The sequence below is a fragment of the Papaver somniferum genome, chromosome 7 (assembly GCF_003573695.1).
Source record: "Papaver somniferum cultivar HN1 chromosome 7, ASM357369v1, whole genome shotgun sequence".
NCBI classification, from domain to species: Eukaryota; Viridiplantae; Streptophyta; class Magnoliopsida; order Ranunculales; family Papaveraceae; genus Papaver; species Papaver somniferum.
The window spans coordinates 261,151,017-261,168,850 of record NC_039364.1 but is presented as its reverse complement, the minus strand read 5'-3'; the positions used below and the strand labels follow the sequence as shown (position 1 = coordinate 261,168,850).

The 17,834-nt window shown below is 36.9% G+C and overlaps 1 protein-coding gene and 1 long non-coding RNA gene across 4 annotated transcripts; both read right to left on the bottom strand.

Annotated features, from left to right (window-relative positions):
• Positions 1-6,901: 6,901 nt before the first annotated feature.
• On the bottom strand, positions 6,902-11,698 carry LOC113300264. Of its 3 annotated transcripts, XR_003335641.1 has the most exons (11): positions 11,438-11,698; positions 10,031-10,420; positions 9,868-9,948; positions 9,149-9,661; positions 8,751-8,886; positions 8,437-8,599; positions 8,192-8,320; positions 7,825-8,019; positions 7,603-7,725; positions 7,332-7,492; positions 6,902-7,212 (listed from the first exon to the last, which is right to left on the bottom strand). XR_003335641.1 is itself a non-coding variant. In XM_026549476.1 (10 exons), exons 2-10 carry the CDS (start codon positions 10,311-10,313, stop codon positions 7,382-7,384), a joined length of 1,734 nt encoding a protein of 577 aa, XP_026405261.1. In that variant the 5' UTR covers positions 10,314-10,420; positions 11,438-11,698; the 3' UTR covers positions 6,940-7,381. The 3 variants fall into 3 exon arrangements, 2 of the variants coding, with proteins under 2 accessions (XP_026405261.1, XP_026405262.1); XM_026549476.1 differs by having other exon boundaries at positions 6,940-7,492; XM_026549477.1 differs by having other exon boundaries at positions 6,940-7,492; positions 10,031-10,387; positions 11,438-11,675.
• Positions 11,699-14,461: 2,763 nt separating this feature from the next.
• On the bottom strand, positions 14,462-17,120 carry LOC113293718. The gene is made up of 5 exons (XR_003332501.1): positions 17,058-17,120; positions 16,837-16,978; positions 16,052-16,768; positions 15,063-15,973; positions 14,462-14,974 (listed from the first exon to the last, which is right to left on the bottom strand). It is a non-coding gene; the product is annotated as an uncharacterized LOC113293718 (long non-coding RNA).
• Between the last annotated feature and the right edge of the window lie 714 nt (positions 17,121-17,834).

Here is a 17,834-nt window from a genome sequence, read left to right as displayed (position 1 = left end):
GTTTAGATGATAATAAAAAGATGGTTCAGGATAACTCTCAGGTTATTTCCGAGTTAAAAAACCAGGTTGGTCTAATTGCCGAGTCTTTGAGAGAAAGAGAAAAAGGAAAGTTCCCTAGTTAACCACAACCCAATCCTACAGGAGTTCATGAAATAATTTTAGCTGGTGAGAAATCATCAAATCATGTGAATTCGATAATGACCCTTAAGAGCGGTAAAACGGTAGACAATAAGGTAGCCATGCCTAATAGTGGACATACTGTAAATCCACCGTCTAGTTCCCAAAAAGAGCCTGTAGCTAAGGAAAATGAAACAATCTCTAAGGATTCCCAAGAAATTCCTGATAGGACTACCTTTATGCCTAGAGCCCCATATCCACAGTTTCTAGCACCAACAAAGAAGGAGTAAACTTTCAACGAGATAATAGAAATATTTAAGCAGGTGAACATCAAAATTCCATTATTAGAAGAAATTATACAAATGTATGCTTATGCCAAGTTCCTTAAAGATCTTTGTACACGAAAGTGTATGCTTAATGTTCATAAGAAAGCCTTTTTAGCTGGTAAAGTAAGTTCAATTCTTCTGAACCAAACACACCCTAAGTATAAGGAACCTGGATGCCCCACCATATCTTGTGCGATTGGTAATCACATGGTTGATAAGGAATTACTTGACTTAGGAGATAGTGTTAACTTACTCCCGTATCATGTATATATACCCATTTAGGTCTTGGTAAGTTGAAACCGACTAAAATGACACTACAATTAGCTGATAGGTCTGTCAAAGTTCCTCGTGGTGTCATAGAAGATGTTCTGATTGAGGTTGATAAGTTTATATACCCAATGGATTTTGTTCTTCTAGACACCAGTCCCGTTCAGGACCCACGTGCTCAAATCCCGGTGATTTTAGGTCGCCCATTTTTGGCCACATCTAATGTTGTCATCAACTGTAGGACATGGATCATGAACATATCCTTTGGTAATATGACCACTGAACTAAATGTTTTTAATGTTACAAGACAACCTTCTGAGAACGATGATTTGGAAGAAGTGAATATGATCAGCACTTTAGTTCAGGGTCTAGTTCAGGATAATTGGCATGCCACGTTACTGGGAGACTCTTTAGATGAATTTGAGAAAACCATTCTCTTAGACCAGATGTGAGATCAATCTTTAGAAGAAGCTCTTGAGTATTTTAAAGATTCTATGGACCCTGAAATTCAAGCAATAGTTTTAGGTCTTTCTGAGAGTAATGATAACCTTTAGTTTTGGGGTAGAGAACTAGAAGAAGCTCTCAAGTTAAGGACTCATGAAGATCCGTAAATTCAAGCAATAGTCAGAGGTTTGTCTGTGAGTAGTGAAAACCTTAAGTTTGGGGGTAGTGATGGTTTTTGTGATCGTCAAATATCCCTAATTAGAGTCCCTAACTTGGGACTCGAGCTTTGTGCGTCTGAGATGTTACTTGAATCTATTCAGACTCTATAACCCAATCCTCCTGATACTTTCCAGGAGGTAACCCAGGTATTAGAGACCCGTTTTCCGGATGAATCTATTTATCGAGACACACATATGAAGCTCAATTATGCGCCCCAGTTAACCCAATTGTCTGGACAAAAACCTTAGATGAAGATGTGCTCCTTTTATTCGTTTTTCTGAACCAGTGCAGTTGTCTCATATTTGTGTTAGCTCTAGTGGTCTTATGTACCCGCAGATATTTCGGCTATTGGTGTATGACTTTGGAAGGTGAAGATACTTTTTGAGGTGTTTGATGTATGGCTGAAGAATTTAAACTTATCACTCATTGGGAGGTATTCCTTGCTCATGCAACACGGTAATATTTTTCCTCATTTCATTTCCTTCTAGTAATAACGGTTTCTCCTTGTTCATGCTTTTAATTTTATCTTTTAAGATAGAGGACAATGTTAGGTTTAAGTTGGGGGGTATGGGAGAAACTTTTAGTTGCATTTTAAACTCCAGAGCCTAGAAATTTATGCCTATTAAGGATAACACTAACCAATCTAAGTGGATAGAAGCATCTTGGCTGTAGGAGTTGAGGAACCAATCTGAGTGGATGGAAACATCTATAGAGTCTATTCATAAAAGCACAAAGCTCAAGTGTTAGAAATAACATGGTAGTTTCGCCATATCTCGTTGAGTCCTTTTCACCTTCTGTTTTTATTTTTATTTTCTTTTAAATTTGTTTCTCTAAGTGATTTGGTGGGACACACAAATCAAGTTGTTACCACTGCTAGGGTAAAATAGAGTGACTGAATTACCAAAAAAAAAATGAAAAAAAAAATGAGACTAGACCATCAGACCAACCGGAACACTGGTCCCCTTGTATATGCCAGTTGTGTTGACCTAGAGTTAGGATAATCGACCGTTGGTCCCCTCGTATATTCCAGGTGTGTTGACCTTCATACAAATATGGGAAACACCTTTCACCTTAGTTAACATCGAAAACCATCTACGTTTTTCTCTATATCCATCTTCTTGATCTTTTCATGTGATTGGTTTGACTCCGGATATTGATGTTCATAGTGAGACTACCTGAGTAGAGCTCTGTTACTTATATATGAATTTTAGTATGCTTGAGTGCAAACTCGTGTACAACAATTGGAATTTCACATCAGGGTACTTCCTCCTGTAGTCAATGAGAGTATGCCAACCAAGGAGATTCTTTAAGGCCTTCCAAGGTTCTGTGTAGATATCTAGGGTTTGGATTAAAGGTTTTGTGGGTACACCTCTGGTAGACCCTCCCGAGATTATAACTCGGCCACTAGGGCCACCTAGGGGTTCAAAGGCTTGTCGCACATGTTAAGTGCAATCGCGATGCCTGCGACAGTGAGTTAGGAATTTATTTTCTATATTAGATTTTCTATATCAGATTGCCAAACGAATTGTTGGGTGTGGTTGTTAGACCCCCGTATTTTCACTTTCTGCACATACCACTTGCATCGTTTTTTCTACTACTATAACCTGCATTATCTTTTTGCATATGCATATAATCTTATCGTGGTACAACTGTTTTGGATGGTCAAGACTTGATCAAGATGCTGCCAAGTTAGTACACATGGGTACTTAGTTTGGGTGCATCAAATGGACGTGGGAAGAAATAGCCTTGGTATCCAATGAGACTTAAACCCATTTATATAACAGACTTTACTGGTGGATAAGTTAGGGTTGGAATTAGTAATCCACGATCAAAGTTGTTGATCAATAAACGTGATTGAGTAAGAATATGATCGAGAAGTAGTGGTCCGTTGGACCTCAGCTATAAATACTTACTTTTCTTCCTGGCTAATTCCATCCATGCTTTGTAGAGAACCGGCTTACCCACCGGAAATAATATTCTCTTATTATATTTCAAGGTCTCCTTTTATTTTCTTTTATCGTCTCTTCTCTTCTTATATATTTCTCTCCTAAACAATATTGGTCAATCTTAACTCTAACCAATTGTCCTTATCTTTTCCTAGCATACCTTGTTCCTTTCGAAAAATTGTTTAAAGCAGGGTTCATCATTTTATCTTAGGGTTTGGTTTCGGGTTTCTCCCTATATAGACAAAGCATTATCGGTTCTTACGGTATGTTTTTCCATATTTCTCCCTCGTTAGAAAATGCTTCTATTATATGAGATTTACAAAGAGGTAGTCGATTATGACGTCCAAACTCTAAATAAATCAGATAATGCTGACCGCTCACATCTTCCACGGTAAACGAAAAAAGAAAGAAAAGGGATAATGCAAATTTTTCGGAGCCAGCCGACCGACGGAACCTATTGGATTAAGAGTCTCTCCAATGGAATGTATGTGAAGAAAAAAGTGTTAATCCTCATATGATCCGCATATTTATAGAAAATCTTCTCCAACAGATTGATATGAAGGTGATGTGGCCAAAAAAAAAGTTAGACATCCTCTAGCTAGGCGAACCTCTAGTTTTAGACATTTACTTAGAGGATGTCTTCCCATCCTTGTCACACTTTATTAATAAAAATCATTAAAAAATAAAAATGAAAAGCATTTTAACCAATTGTATACCTACAAATAAGTAAAAAAAAATAATAGAAAACTCTATGGATTGGAGATTGAGCTTTAATTTTCCTAATATTTAGGATTTTATACTCAAAGGATGTCTTAAAAGTGATGTCACATATTATTATTATTATTATTTTTAAATATAAAATTTATCATCATTAGCCAGTGATGCCACATATGAAATATCCACCTTCACCATTGGAGAAGCTCTAACTACCGAAATTTTCACGTTATAAAAAAGGACTCAAACAAGTAAAAACGAGAACTTTTCTCTTTAAGGCTGCTGCTCTACTCACTCCTCCCCATCTCTTAAAATTTCTATAGGGGAACAAATCCAAAACTAATCATGCCATGATTTAAAACCTGGCGAGATTGGGGTATATCCAAACTAATTGGGGTATACCCAATAAGACAAAAGATGGTCATTTTGAAGTAAAACCAAGCCACCCCTTAATCTTGTATTTTCTAAATGGCTAATATGCCCTTGTTTAATTAACACTAAAAATTCGGATTAGTTTAATTTATGGAGTTTAGACTGATTAATTGAGTAGATTAAAACTTATGAATTTAAGTTATGAATTTTATTTTTGATTGAATTCATGTGGGAAGATTTTTGATGAAAAGAATTTTTTTTTGAGAATTGTTTCAACGAAAATGAAAACATACTACCCAAACACTTCTAAAAAGGGGATTGCAAAGATGATGTGTGAAATCATACTCAAAATTAAAGAAGAAATCAATGATTTCAGTTCTGAAACTATGAAACGTCGGCAGGTCGACGATGAAGAACATGCCGGCAACTTATGGCCGGCAAGGTCTACGGATGAAGAACATGTGGACTCTATTATTTTTGTCACACAGGAGGCTGTCGAAATATTTCACTTGTCGGCATCTTATTGATTTTTTACCCAGTCGGCTACCTTGTTGTCGGCAAGGTCGTCAAAAAATAACTTGCCGACTATAGGATTGTTGACATACATAGAGAGGTGTTGCAAATGCATGATAAGTCGGCAAGGTATTAATTTCATAACCTGCTGACTGAACTATAGTCGGCAAGGTATAAGGATGAATACCGTGTCGACCCTATAAAATGCTAATTTCAGAGATGAAAAGTCGACAAGTTCGCCTAAAAAACACCCTGCCGGCTGAAACTGGTCGGTAAGTTCGATAAGCAAATACCCTGCGAATCATACAGGGTTTGAGATGTAAGCGGTTTGAGATTTGGTATGAAATTATACCCAATCTCAAATCCAGTATACAACTTTTTTTTTTTTCTTTTTTTTTATTTCGTTTGATTTTTGATTTCATCACATTTCGATTGAGTTTTGAAAAAAATTTGAAATTTTTTTGGGTCACAGTCGACAAGGTATAGATAGTAAGGGTGATTCGGTATTTTAGCATCTTTTAGACACCCCTTAGCACACTATTTTAGATGGGAACAAAATGGGAATACCCCAATCAAACCGGGATTTAAAAATCGCAAATCTAAATTAAAATATAACGTTTCTGACATCAATAATCGTCCATCCGGACCGGGACCTGCAAACATTCGGGTAAATCATATCGACATGTTATGTCCTTGTTTTTATTTACTTATTTCCAAGTCTTGCTTGACTTTGATTTAGTCGAGTCTCTGTCTGTCTGGCTTCAATGACTTGAAAAATATGGATGTGAATATCTCTAACTATCCTCTACGGCCGACCAATCCATAAGAGCACTTGTGAATCTTGAAAACCTTGTCATCATAAATTCAGTAAAATGATGAGTTTCAGTTTCCTATTGATCATCTGTGTCACCCTTTGGTTGTTCATGAATTCCTCACCTGCATTTCAGTCTGATGTCTTCATATATGGAAACGAAACTGATCAATTAGCTTTACTTGAATTCCAACATTAAGCTGTGCGGGGGAATCCCTTTACTACAGCTACCTAGTTCCCAGTAACTGGCTCTAAGAAACTGAACATTGACGCTGCTTTTTGTATTGGCATTACCTTGGGTTTCTTTGCCGAAATCCTTTGGAGGAGAAAAGCGAGAAACAAACCTTCTTCATCTGAATCTCCAGTTAGTGAAATGCTTCAAAATATCTCGCATATTTCTTCTTATTCTGAATCTCCAATTACTGATATCTTTCACAAAGTTTCATACAAAGAGCTTATTAGAGCGACAGCAAATAATTTAGTTTGGAGCCGGTGGTTATGCTTCTGTTCACGTAGGAATTTTTACGCTGAACCAGGAGATAACAGCAGTTGTTGCAGTCAAAGTACTAGATGGGAATTTTTACGCTGGATAGGAGTTATATTTTTACGCTGAGCCAGGAGATAACAGCAGAATGTGAAGCATTGAGATGCATTCGACATCGCAATATTATCAAGATGCTGACTTCTTGCTCTAGTGTAGATTTTAAGGGAAATATATTTCAAAGCTCTGGTTTATGAGTTCATGGCTAATGGGAATCTTGAGAACTAGTTGCACCAGACGCCCAATTATGGACGAATCAGAGGTCAACAAACATGCCATTGAAGTTTATTGAGAGACTAAATGTAGCCATTGATGTTGCTTCTGCGTTAGATTATCTTCATCGCCAATAGCTCATTCAGATCTAAAGTCAAGCAACGGATTGCAATCTATAAAGAGTATGTTTCTCTCCTGAGAGTAATATCAATAAAGAAAATCAATGCTCCATATCTCCAAACAATAGCTTCTGTTCCTAAATACAAGGTCCTACCCCTCCACAGCATCCAGTGCCAAAATTTACTCGCACATCTGCCTCTCTTGGGCTTAATAGTGCGTGTAAGCCCGGAAACAACATACATATGTAGGGTGGATAAACAGAAATGATGATCGGAGAAAAATATTTGAAACTGCAAACTGAAGGTTTATGATGAGGGCAACAGATTAACCGCGACAAAAAGAAAAGAAAAAACACAAAAAATGGATTAATCACACGCCGTTACTGTTACAGCACAGGTTGAGGCCTAGTAATAGATAAAATACAATGTGTTCTCTAACACTTCGAATGCGTTGAGACACAGAAAAAAGATGCAAAAATCACAGAATTGTCTTGGTCACAGGGCTATGATCCACTAGAGAGCCAGCAAGGTATTGGTGTGGATGATGGATGTCTGTACAGTCTGATATTGAAGGATATATGATGCTTTTCACTTTGGCTCTCCAGAAACACTAAAAATAAGTAAATATGGTTATGACATGATCGAGTAAATATAAAATTTGAGTGATTTCCATTTTTTCTTTTCCTTTTTATAATTTAAAGGTCTGCACAAGGTACTCCAGATGTTTACATGTGAATTCTCCACTGCTAGGACTGTGATCAACAGCTTCAAAACCATCTTTATTCATCAACTGTTACAAGTGTGGGTATCTGACCATGATCTACGAAATCAATTTTATTCAATCTCAGACAACACAATACTTTCTCTGGTAGTTCCTCTTGTTTCTGTGCCTGTTTACAGCAGAGAACCATTATGTTAATTCCAATTCAGACAAGAAAAATATCGTTGAACTGCTTTCATTGACTGTCATTTTAAGGTGGACATGGAGAGAATACCATACCTGGATGGTTAAACCAAGATCAAGTATCCCATTTCTCAAACGTTCACGAAATGATTCAAGTCCCTTTCTTGATATATAGCTGAATCGATGTATGTCTAGGTCAATCTCAAAGTAATTAGTACCCTACAAAGAAGACAACAAAAGACCAACTCTATGTCAGATAATGTAAGTTAACATATGTTGTCACCAATGTCACTTACAGACTGGATAGCTGTAAATTACCCTATAGAAACTATGTTGAGGCCGCGAGAGCACCGGCTTGTCGTTGTAAGCGTTTAAGAGCTTCCTTTCTGCAGAACTCAAGTTGAGATCTTCGGGATTGACAACTCCGGCCATGATTTTCAGTCTTTCTCTAAAAGAAACTGAGGACTCCGACCTATACCCTTTAACCCTTTCCGTCTCGTCTTCGATAAATTTCTGTAGTATAATAAATGGTTTTCAGCCAAAAGTTTGTAGACAGAAATAAAAGACAGTAAAGAGACAGGGAAAAATCATTATGAAACTATAAGGCCAAGCATTTGTATAAACAGACTATAACCAAAAAAAAAAATCCAATTATGTTGTTCAAGAATTCACAACATATGATCACCTTGATGCTATCCTGAACGGCGAGAGGTATCTGTTCATCGAAATTCTCAGATACTCTAAAATATAACACAAGACTCATCCCTTCCCCATCACTATCACCAAGGAACATTGCAGCAGGATAAGTAGGAAGCTGCAGTGATATACACTAGATGAGAACTCACTAGCAATATGGCTAAATTGATAATTTAAGCCCTATAACACTAAGCTTGAAAGACAAAGTTTTATGAAAAGTGAAGTGCAAGTTACCTGAATATTAACGATTAGAAGCGATGGCACCTTATCGTGTGCTTTAACAGAAGGAAGTTCAAGGTGCTGAGAAATGTGATTAATCTTTCTTTTGCATACAAATAAGTCAAGACCAATTGGAGTATAAGGACAATAGTTTGGAGCTGCAGATTTCCGTTTGTCTCTACAAGATTGAAAGTGAATTAGAGAAGAGTAAAACCGGATGGAGGTATTCCACTGAAAGATTTAGAAGCATTTATTAATGTGGTACTAATCTAACAGCATTACATGAAAGCTATGAGATGCACGACCCTCTGCATGTTTAAGTTATATACCTGAAATAGTTCTCCCCACGAAGTTTGAAGGCTGAAGGTTCAAGAGGAGACCAGCATCCTGGAGTTAGCTTCTCTCCTATTGAGCGAGGAATAACTAGTCCTGCCCTGGGACGATATAAGAAATTCTTTGAAGCACCTATTACAATAGAAGCATTTAAGATTCAAAATTCTTAACCATACTTACAAAGATACTTTTAGAAATAAAGTGGGCATGAAAAGTGAAATTATTGTAAGATTGACATAAAACTCACAAATTCCACATCTACAAACTCAGCTTTAGATATATCATCTACTGACATACAAATTTACCCGGATCGTAACTGATGGTCGTGGGATCGTTGAGCAAGAAACATAAATTCAATTTCTTATTGCCTGGAACAAGAAAAGAGGATACTTACAAAATTCTGTAGCTTCATCTCCTTCATAAGATGTCCTTTTAAAGGACAACCTGATAACTGTCGACTTCCTTCTTTGAGATTGAGGACTTGAAGGTTGGTTCTTGTCATTGATATTAACTGAAGGAGGCAGCCGAGGCAAGCACGACTTCAAGGTACTCTCCTGTGTTTTGTCTTCAAAATCATGTCTATCCTCTTTCCGACCGTTAAAGCTTCCATAAGCATCTTGTAATACTTTAATGTTCTTGATACATACATCATCAGCCTTCCCTAAGCAAGAAAAATCGTAACCATGTCCGAAAGGGCCACCTTCCCCAATTTCATCTTTACAGAACTTCTCAGGTTTAACTCCATCTATTTTAAGATAACGTTCAACAGCGAATGATGTTGGAGTGCTCTCGTAGAATTCCTCGTATTTGCACCTGGTATCCACATAGGACGAAGAAGCACTTCCATACTGAAGCACTTGGGCAGTCGGGGGATTCCCAGTTGCATTGACAACAGAAGGAAAACCGTCTGAAAAGATAATTTCAAATTTGTATAAGTCTCAAATGTTAGCTGCTAGTCGAGAGATATTACAGTGGCAGGGCATGTAGATGGTTCATGGTTCGTGCTCTTCAGAAGCGAACTCCGTCTAATGAGATCCCATCTGGAGCACCTACTCAATGAACAATTTGGACCTACTAGTTTAAAATGATTGGTTAGATGAGAAGGGGTATTACCCCCATGAAAGCTAAGAAAGTCATCATCAGAGTCCGACAGAATACTAACTGAGTCGAACCATGCATCCTCTTGGCATATACCTGCAATTGCACAAACAACTAAGTTGCAGTTTATATTTCTTTAGTAGCCTCAGGATTGACAAGTTGTGGCAGGAGTGCTTACCATTACCCTCTATCTGACTGTGGTGCCATTGTAACTGAGTGAGATGAAAAGATGAATTTGAAACCTCAGATCTTCTGCAAGTGGTTGTTGCACCCTTTTCAAAATCCACATGAACGAATTCACTCAAAGCAAAATCTGTTATATTCCCTGCATCACTAAGGCGTTTTATGGGTGCCTCAAGAACAGCATTGGAATACTTTCCACCACGGCGTTTACCCGATCTCGGAAGATGGTGCTTTCTCTTGTGTAATCTTCTGTTTGGTGTCGATACACACCCACCCATCGTAATGAATCAATTTCACACTTCCCAGACCAGGATTACTAACTTCATACTAGATGCAAACCTCACAACACAATCTGGCACATACAAGTACGAATTCAGCAAAGTACCTGCAATTGATATGTATTTTGTTTACTCATTAGGAGCACTATCAAACTACCAAATGCACAGCAAGTAAAAAATCACTGTTGATTATAATTTTCTCAATTCATATATGAAAAGGGAAGGTCATAAAAAAGTTATAAAATCATTAGAAGGATTCTAATGAAAGCAAGGACGCCACCAAATCAATACCACTCATGGGTTCATTCTTCATATATGTACTAGGCCAAGAAACATGGCCGATCAATCACACCGCTCTCATAATCTTTACGGAGCAACGGATGAATAACATCCGATGACACAAACAACTATAAGAACGAAAACAGTAACAACATCCGAATGAAAGACCAAGTTTCAGTCTTCCAGATACAAATTGTCAGCATTTCTGGTTTAAATGAAATCTATCCCATCAAAATTAGATACTGCCTGCTCCAAGAAAAAAGAATTAAGAAGATGGAAAAAAGGGATTGCCATAATTTAGTGAAGATAAATTTGATCAGCACCCAGGTTTTAAATGAAATTTATTCTGAGAAAAAAAGAAAAACATTAGTTAGCCTTTCTGATTCATTTCTTTTCTGAATTGGGAAATAACTAAAACAACCAAGCAATCAGAACCCAGGTTCCAAATTCAATTATGAAACACATAATCTGAATTTGTCTTTATTCAGACGATGAGTCTACATCAAAAAAGATAGAATTTCTTTTTCAGAAAAACAGAAATTAAACAAAACAAAATATCTTTTTTGACACGGACATCAACAAATATTCATAAAATAAAAACAAATAACAAGAATTAAAAAAAAATGATATTTACTTTTCAGATTTTCAGATGTTTAAAAATAAAAATTAGAAATCAAGATACAAAAATTTCCAAATAAAAAAAAAGAATGACAGAGATATTTCTAAAAAGCAATACACTGGTAATGAATCTAATGATATGATCGATAGATCGAAAGAAATGAAAGAAATATGGAATCAATCAAATTGAAAAAAATCAGATTATTCTTAAAGAGAGAGATGTGAACCTGGAGATTGGGAGGGAGAGGTTGCAGGAGAAGATAGCCAGATAGGTGAGACAGAAAATTTTGGCCTTTTTTCTCCTCTGCAACTAAAAAAATTCAGAAAGATGAAGAAGATGAAGAGAATCTAGAGACAGAGATTTTTAAGCAGTTGTATAAATCTGTTTTATCCGAACAGAGTCGTAGATTTATCAACTCCAAGTCAATCTCTCTCTCCTTCTCTTCCTAATTCTGATTCATTTGTGTTGCTGTTTTTTTAAAATAAAATGACTTCCCGAGATTTCGCGGGCGAAGAACCAGGTGGTGCATTTGTCTTCTTGGGTTCCGATAACTCAATTCCACGTGTCGACCCTTCTTTTCACCAATCGTAATTAACAACCAACCAGCTAATTAATACACCAGTCAGTACACCCGGACTCCGTATAATTATTTCCAGATTACGGCTGTGTTTGCCGGAATAGTATATTATCACCGTTTATTGCAGTAACTTTTTAGAAAAAAAGGCAAACACTTAAATTAATTTAATGTTTTTGGATAACACCACTGAATTTGGCAGGTAAGTAACTGCAAATGTTATCACGGAATTGTTTATTAAAAAGTTGGCTGTGGATCAACGAGGATAATAAAGGTTTTTTTTTTCCGTGAAGCAATTAATTAAATATTGATATGATATCCGACACAAAAATTAAATGATTATCATATACTCCACAGGAAGAAAATGTGAGCGAAATAAAGGATTGGAGAACTGAAATACAATCGTATCTAGAGAAGGGAGAATTGTCGAGGAAAAGATTAGAAGCACATAAGTTAAAGAGGCGTGCGACAAATTATGAATTAAGGGATGGAGTTCTTTATAGGAGATCACTTCTTGGACATTCACTTAGATGCCTTACGCGAACGGAGGAGATCGAAATTTTAAAGGCATTGCACTATGGTGAGGCTGGCAACCATAGTGGAGGAAGATCACTTGGATATAGAGCAAAGATACAGGGCTATTACTGGCCATATATGCACGAAGATGCAAAACAAGTTTCAAGAAGGTGCTAAGAATGTCAACGTCATGGCAAGAAGATACATGCACCTAGGGCTATGCTTACTACATTGACAAATGTGTGGCCCTTTGGGAAATGGAGAATAGATATTGTTGGACCATTTATACCGGGGACAGGACAAAAAAGATTTTTAATAGTCGCAACTGATTATTTCACTAAATGGGCAGAAGTAAAGGCAGTTCAACACATTCGAGATAAAGACATATTTAAATTCATTTTTGAAAATATCATATGCAGATTTGGTATTCCTGCACAATTGGTGTCTGATAATGGGAAGCAGTTTGAAGGCGAGAACATAACAATGCTGCTCAATGCGTTCAAAATTCAGAGTGGCAAATCAACTCTTTGTATCCTCAAAGTAACGGACAAGTAGAAGCTACGAAGAAAATAATCGCAGACAACCTGAAGAAAAAATTAGAAGGGCACAATAAAGGATGGTGCGAACAAGTACATAATGTTGCGTGGGCTTACAGAACTACGAGGAGAGAAGTCACAGGAATGTCACCCTTTTGTCTGACATATGGAGTAGAGGCAGTGTTACCAACAGAAGTAATCATCCCAACCACAAAGAGGGAAGTTTGGGAAAAGAATTTAAGTGCGGACTTGATTTTAACAAAGTTGGATGATTTGGAGGAAGTACGAGAAGTCGCTTTGCAACATATGGAAAATTATCAAAAAAGACTAGCTCGAGAATACAACAAACGGGTTAAAATAAGAGAATTTCATCCAGGCGAATTAGTGCTACGCGAAATTCCAATTTATCAAAGAGGAAAAGATGGAAAGTTGGAGAAAAGCTGGGATGGACCTTATATAATAAAACGAATAATTGGAGAAGGAGCCTACGAATTAATGGATCCTTAGGGACGAGATACAGGTCGTAAATTGGATCGCCCTTGGAATAGACAGTTCTTGAAGAAATATTATCCATAGTTACTTGCGAATCCATTCGCCTGTACAAACAATTAAAGTTTTAAAAGTTCATATTTTTGCATAAAAATGTAATGCGAATGATTCGCTAAAGAGTTCATAAAAAGAGAAATAAGACCTTTATAAAAGGCTACAGAAAATGATATTCATTATCAGATTGGCTAGGAATCCAAATATGGCGTGCACCCTAGTTCGCTCATATGCAAGAGGCAAAATAGTAATACCTAACGCATTGGAAAGACCTAGAAGGCATGACTCAAGGGAAGGCTACACCGATCCCGGAACTTGAGTTGTGGAGATTTGGGGTGAGAATTAAACGATGATGCCCATCTGGGAAAGATACCTTAAATTTTTAGTCTAAGATACTAATCTTAGATTGAGAGCCTAAGGTGAGAAAGGTTCTCCTAAAGAGTACAGAAATTCGATCAGGGCGCTGAGGTACACGGTTGAGTCAAGAGTGCCCGGGACGTCTGTAGCGTACCTTGCCAATCTTGACAAGTCCTGACTATGATGCACTCCGTCCGAAGATACCCCACTTAGGGTGCAATCTTTCTTCCATAAACCCTATAGGTAGTGTATGCGAGATTGCGAAATCAACTGGTTGTTGAAAAGCCGGATGGGAAGAGCCATAATCCTAACCAGATAGAGGTAAGTTTCCTTGAAGGGGCACCACAGGGGAAGATAAGGACGACACCCTCCATTAGGGAGCCGAATTGTGTCAAAAGACGTAAATTTCGCAAGGCTTTTACTCATGGGAGTATTAAGACTTGTGAAATTTATGCAAAAACCTGAAGAGGAAATAATACAAGCAAACAAGATAAGACGAGATCAATGGGTCAATGTACTAAAATACAAAGACTCGTGCGATCTCGTCGCACGAAAAATGGGGCAAAATAAGACTTTACATAGGAAGGCTGCATAAGACCTCCCAAGCAAATTAAATAAATTACTGATAAATTCCCACAATTGTTTCTTACAAGCAATATAATACGAGGCAAGTATGGGAAATAAAATAACAATAACAAGTATGCAATATATTATATTCCTTACAACAAACAAATTTAAAGGGGTGCAAAAGACCAAAAAACATCAAAAGAAAGACAAATGGTAACATCAGATTTTAGCGCTGGACCCAGGATTTTCAATCTCAATGCCGGCATCATTTGTAGATTTCTCTCCTTCTTGCTGAATTTCCTCATCACCTTGATCTTTCTCATCATCGCTTAAAAAGTCAAAATCGCTATCTGGTTCAGGGTATTCTTCATCTTCACCCACATTGCATACAGGGAGCCTTACTGCTGGAAGAGAATTGCTAGAAAGATTCCATCGATAACAGTTTGAGCACTAGAGTGGCCTTTGCGAATAGCAGCCCTTTCAAGATTTCTAGCATTTATCTCTAGAAAATTCTTTTGGAACGCAAACCTTCTTCGTGCCCTATTTCGAGACGCAGAAAGAGAAAGCTCAAGATTACCACGAGATAATTCCAGATTAGCATATTCTTTGCGAATTTTGGATAACTCATAATTCAGCTGAGCGACAGCAGATTGATGCGATGCTTCAGAATCTACAAGTAGAAAATAAAAAGTTAACACTGTGTAAAAAGTTAGTGATGCTGAGAAATTATCATGAGGCAGTCAACCCTAGCTAACTACCTTGTAAGAATTTGGAAAAATCAAGGGTATTGTCCTTCATACTTTCCATGGACTTATCAAATCCATCACCAACTGAACCACTGAGGCGAGAGCGAATTTTCTTTTCTTCGGAAGAAAGAGATTTGTTTTTTTCTTAAGAACGTCATAAGAATTCTTCAGCTGGCTATATTGTTCTTGAAATTGATTCTTCTTTACAGAAAGATTTACGTTATTCTGAATTAATTTCTCATTTTGGGAGTTCAGATCTTTAAGCGAAGTTTCGTACTGTTCCTTCTGTACACGAAGAGTTCGCGCTTGGTTTTCATTTATTTCATGAAGAAGTGAGTACTGTTGTGAAAACATTACTTCTTTCTTTGAAAAAGACAATTTTTCCCTAGAAGGGTGTGGTTCTCTTCTGATAAGGTTTGATGAAGTAAGTCAGCATCGTGTGATTAACTTAGAAAAATAAGCAATTTGATCATTAAGAATATCGATTTTTTGAGCAAGACGGTCATTTTCATGAGAAAGATGGTCAATCTGATTATGTGCATATGAATATTGATGATTTAATTGATTTAGTTGACACTGTAACTTCGCGTTATTCGCTTGGGAATATTCGGCAAGGAATTGAAATTCATATCTCTCATTCGTTCGCTTCTGGTTTAAATCTTAACAAATGCATGAAGAAATTCGTAAAAATAAACGTATGTGAAGAAATAAAGAATACGATAAGAGACCCAAAAATAAAGATAAATACCTCTAAGTTTCTGATTATCGCTGCGAAGATTTTCAGTCTCATAATTTGAAATCTGAAGTTCCCCTCTTAATCTTTGTATTTCCTTTTCCAAAGAAATATTTTTCTGCGAGAGTTCCAATTGAGAACAGCTAGACTCAAAATGCTTTTCAGCTAACATCATACGACGATGAGATTCCTAAAGAGAAAAAGACCAAGATTAGTACTTGGGAATGTCATTAAAGAAGATAAAAGTTAAAGTGTGAAAGATAGTTACCAAAACATCTAGAGCAGTGTGGAAACTCGGGTCAATTTGAGAAAGGATCTCATCTCGCTAAGCCTTATCAATAGGAAATCCCCGAAAAAGCTGACTTAAGGCAGAACATGAGCGAAGTTTGGAAGGATCATCGGTTAAAGATTGGGCAGAGTTGATAACATCAGAAAGAGTTTGTGTAGCCAATTTTACGCTATCTAAACCCTTTTTATTCAAAGGGAGAGAATCTAATAAAGAAAGAGAAGGGGGAATAGTAGAAGTTGTTGGAATGGTGGATTTATCTTGAGGAAGGTTCGGATGAGAACTAGAACTAATGGGTGAAGGAAAAATTATATGCGATGGATTCGCAGATGCAATAGGGGGTGAAGGAAAAATTATATGCGATGGATTCGCAGAGGAAACAGGGGGGTATTTTTAAAGAGCTCGTCATACGAAATATAAGCATTCTCATCCATAAGACGATTTTTTGGTGAAGGAGTAGCGGGAACATTCTTTTCAAAATCTTGGGAAAATGTATAGGTAACAGATACATCTTTCTCAGGAATTTGACTTGTTGTTGGCATAGTATGAGGATCAGTGTGCGAAGGTTGAACTGTAGATACAGGAACAACATCTACAGCAGTAAAATTGAAAATAGAAAGATTTGAGGAGAGAGGTACGAATTTGCGAGACTTTTTAACTTTCTGTTTTTTTGCCATCAACCATTTCAGCATCAGAAGCCTGCGAAAATAAAGAAGATAAGAAATAGAGGCAACAATATTGTTTAAAGACAGTAGAGTATTTCTTACTTCTTTACTATGCGAAGACTTCCTCTTATGAGATTCCTTATTTTGAGGTTCATTATCGATACAAGGTTTCTTCTTTTGCATTTCTTTACTTTCACTTGAAGAAGAATTGGGTCTTTGTGTAATTCGAAGAGCACTAATTTTTCTGCGAAAGTACGAGAGTCAAATCATATAATAACAATAACAAGCAATGATTAAAATAAATAATTATAAAAGAAACGAACCTTGATTCAGGATTCATGGTAGAAGAACAATAGCAGAAGAAATCAGCAGAACAACAACGAAATGGGGAAATAGCAGATGAAGATTAAGAGAGAGAGGATGAATGATGAGTGAAGAAAATCTTATGAGTCAAACCCTTAAATAGATAAAAAGGAGTTAGCGGTTGGAGACGGTTCAAGCCGGTAAAAAAGGAAGATAATTAACACGTGTAGAGAAGAGCTTGAAATCCGGATAACTGTCGATAAAATAAAATGTAAAAGGATAAACATGCGCGATTTGAAAGTGGAGAATTCCTCATATCGCTTACTTTGAAGAATCAAGCGACATGAGAAAAGGCAAATGTAGGAGTTAAATATCGCACATATTAACAATTACGCGAAGTGAAGAATGCAACATACCCAAGGAATATCACACACAGCAAAGTGGGACGTCACATCAGATGATGTCAGCAAAGTCACGGGTAAAATGTGAAGAGTTATGCGAAGATGTAGGATATGCGAATATAAGCGATTTTATATGAGCGAATATGTCGCACAGTGATCCCGAAAATAAAGGAATTCTTAGCTGTCATCCACTATGTAAATCCCTATATAAAGGAGAGAATAGTTGTCTTGTAGAGGGTTGGAACATAAATCTTGTAAGAGAGATAGTAAGAGAGAGAAAGTGAGTTTAGCTACAAAAGTATTATTGTAATTGTCTATCAATCTTGTAAATGATCTAAAGATATTCAATCAATAAGATAGTCTCCCGTGCAGTAAAAAAAATTGGGTTTTTGATCG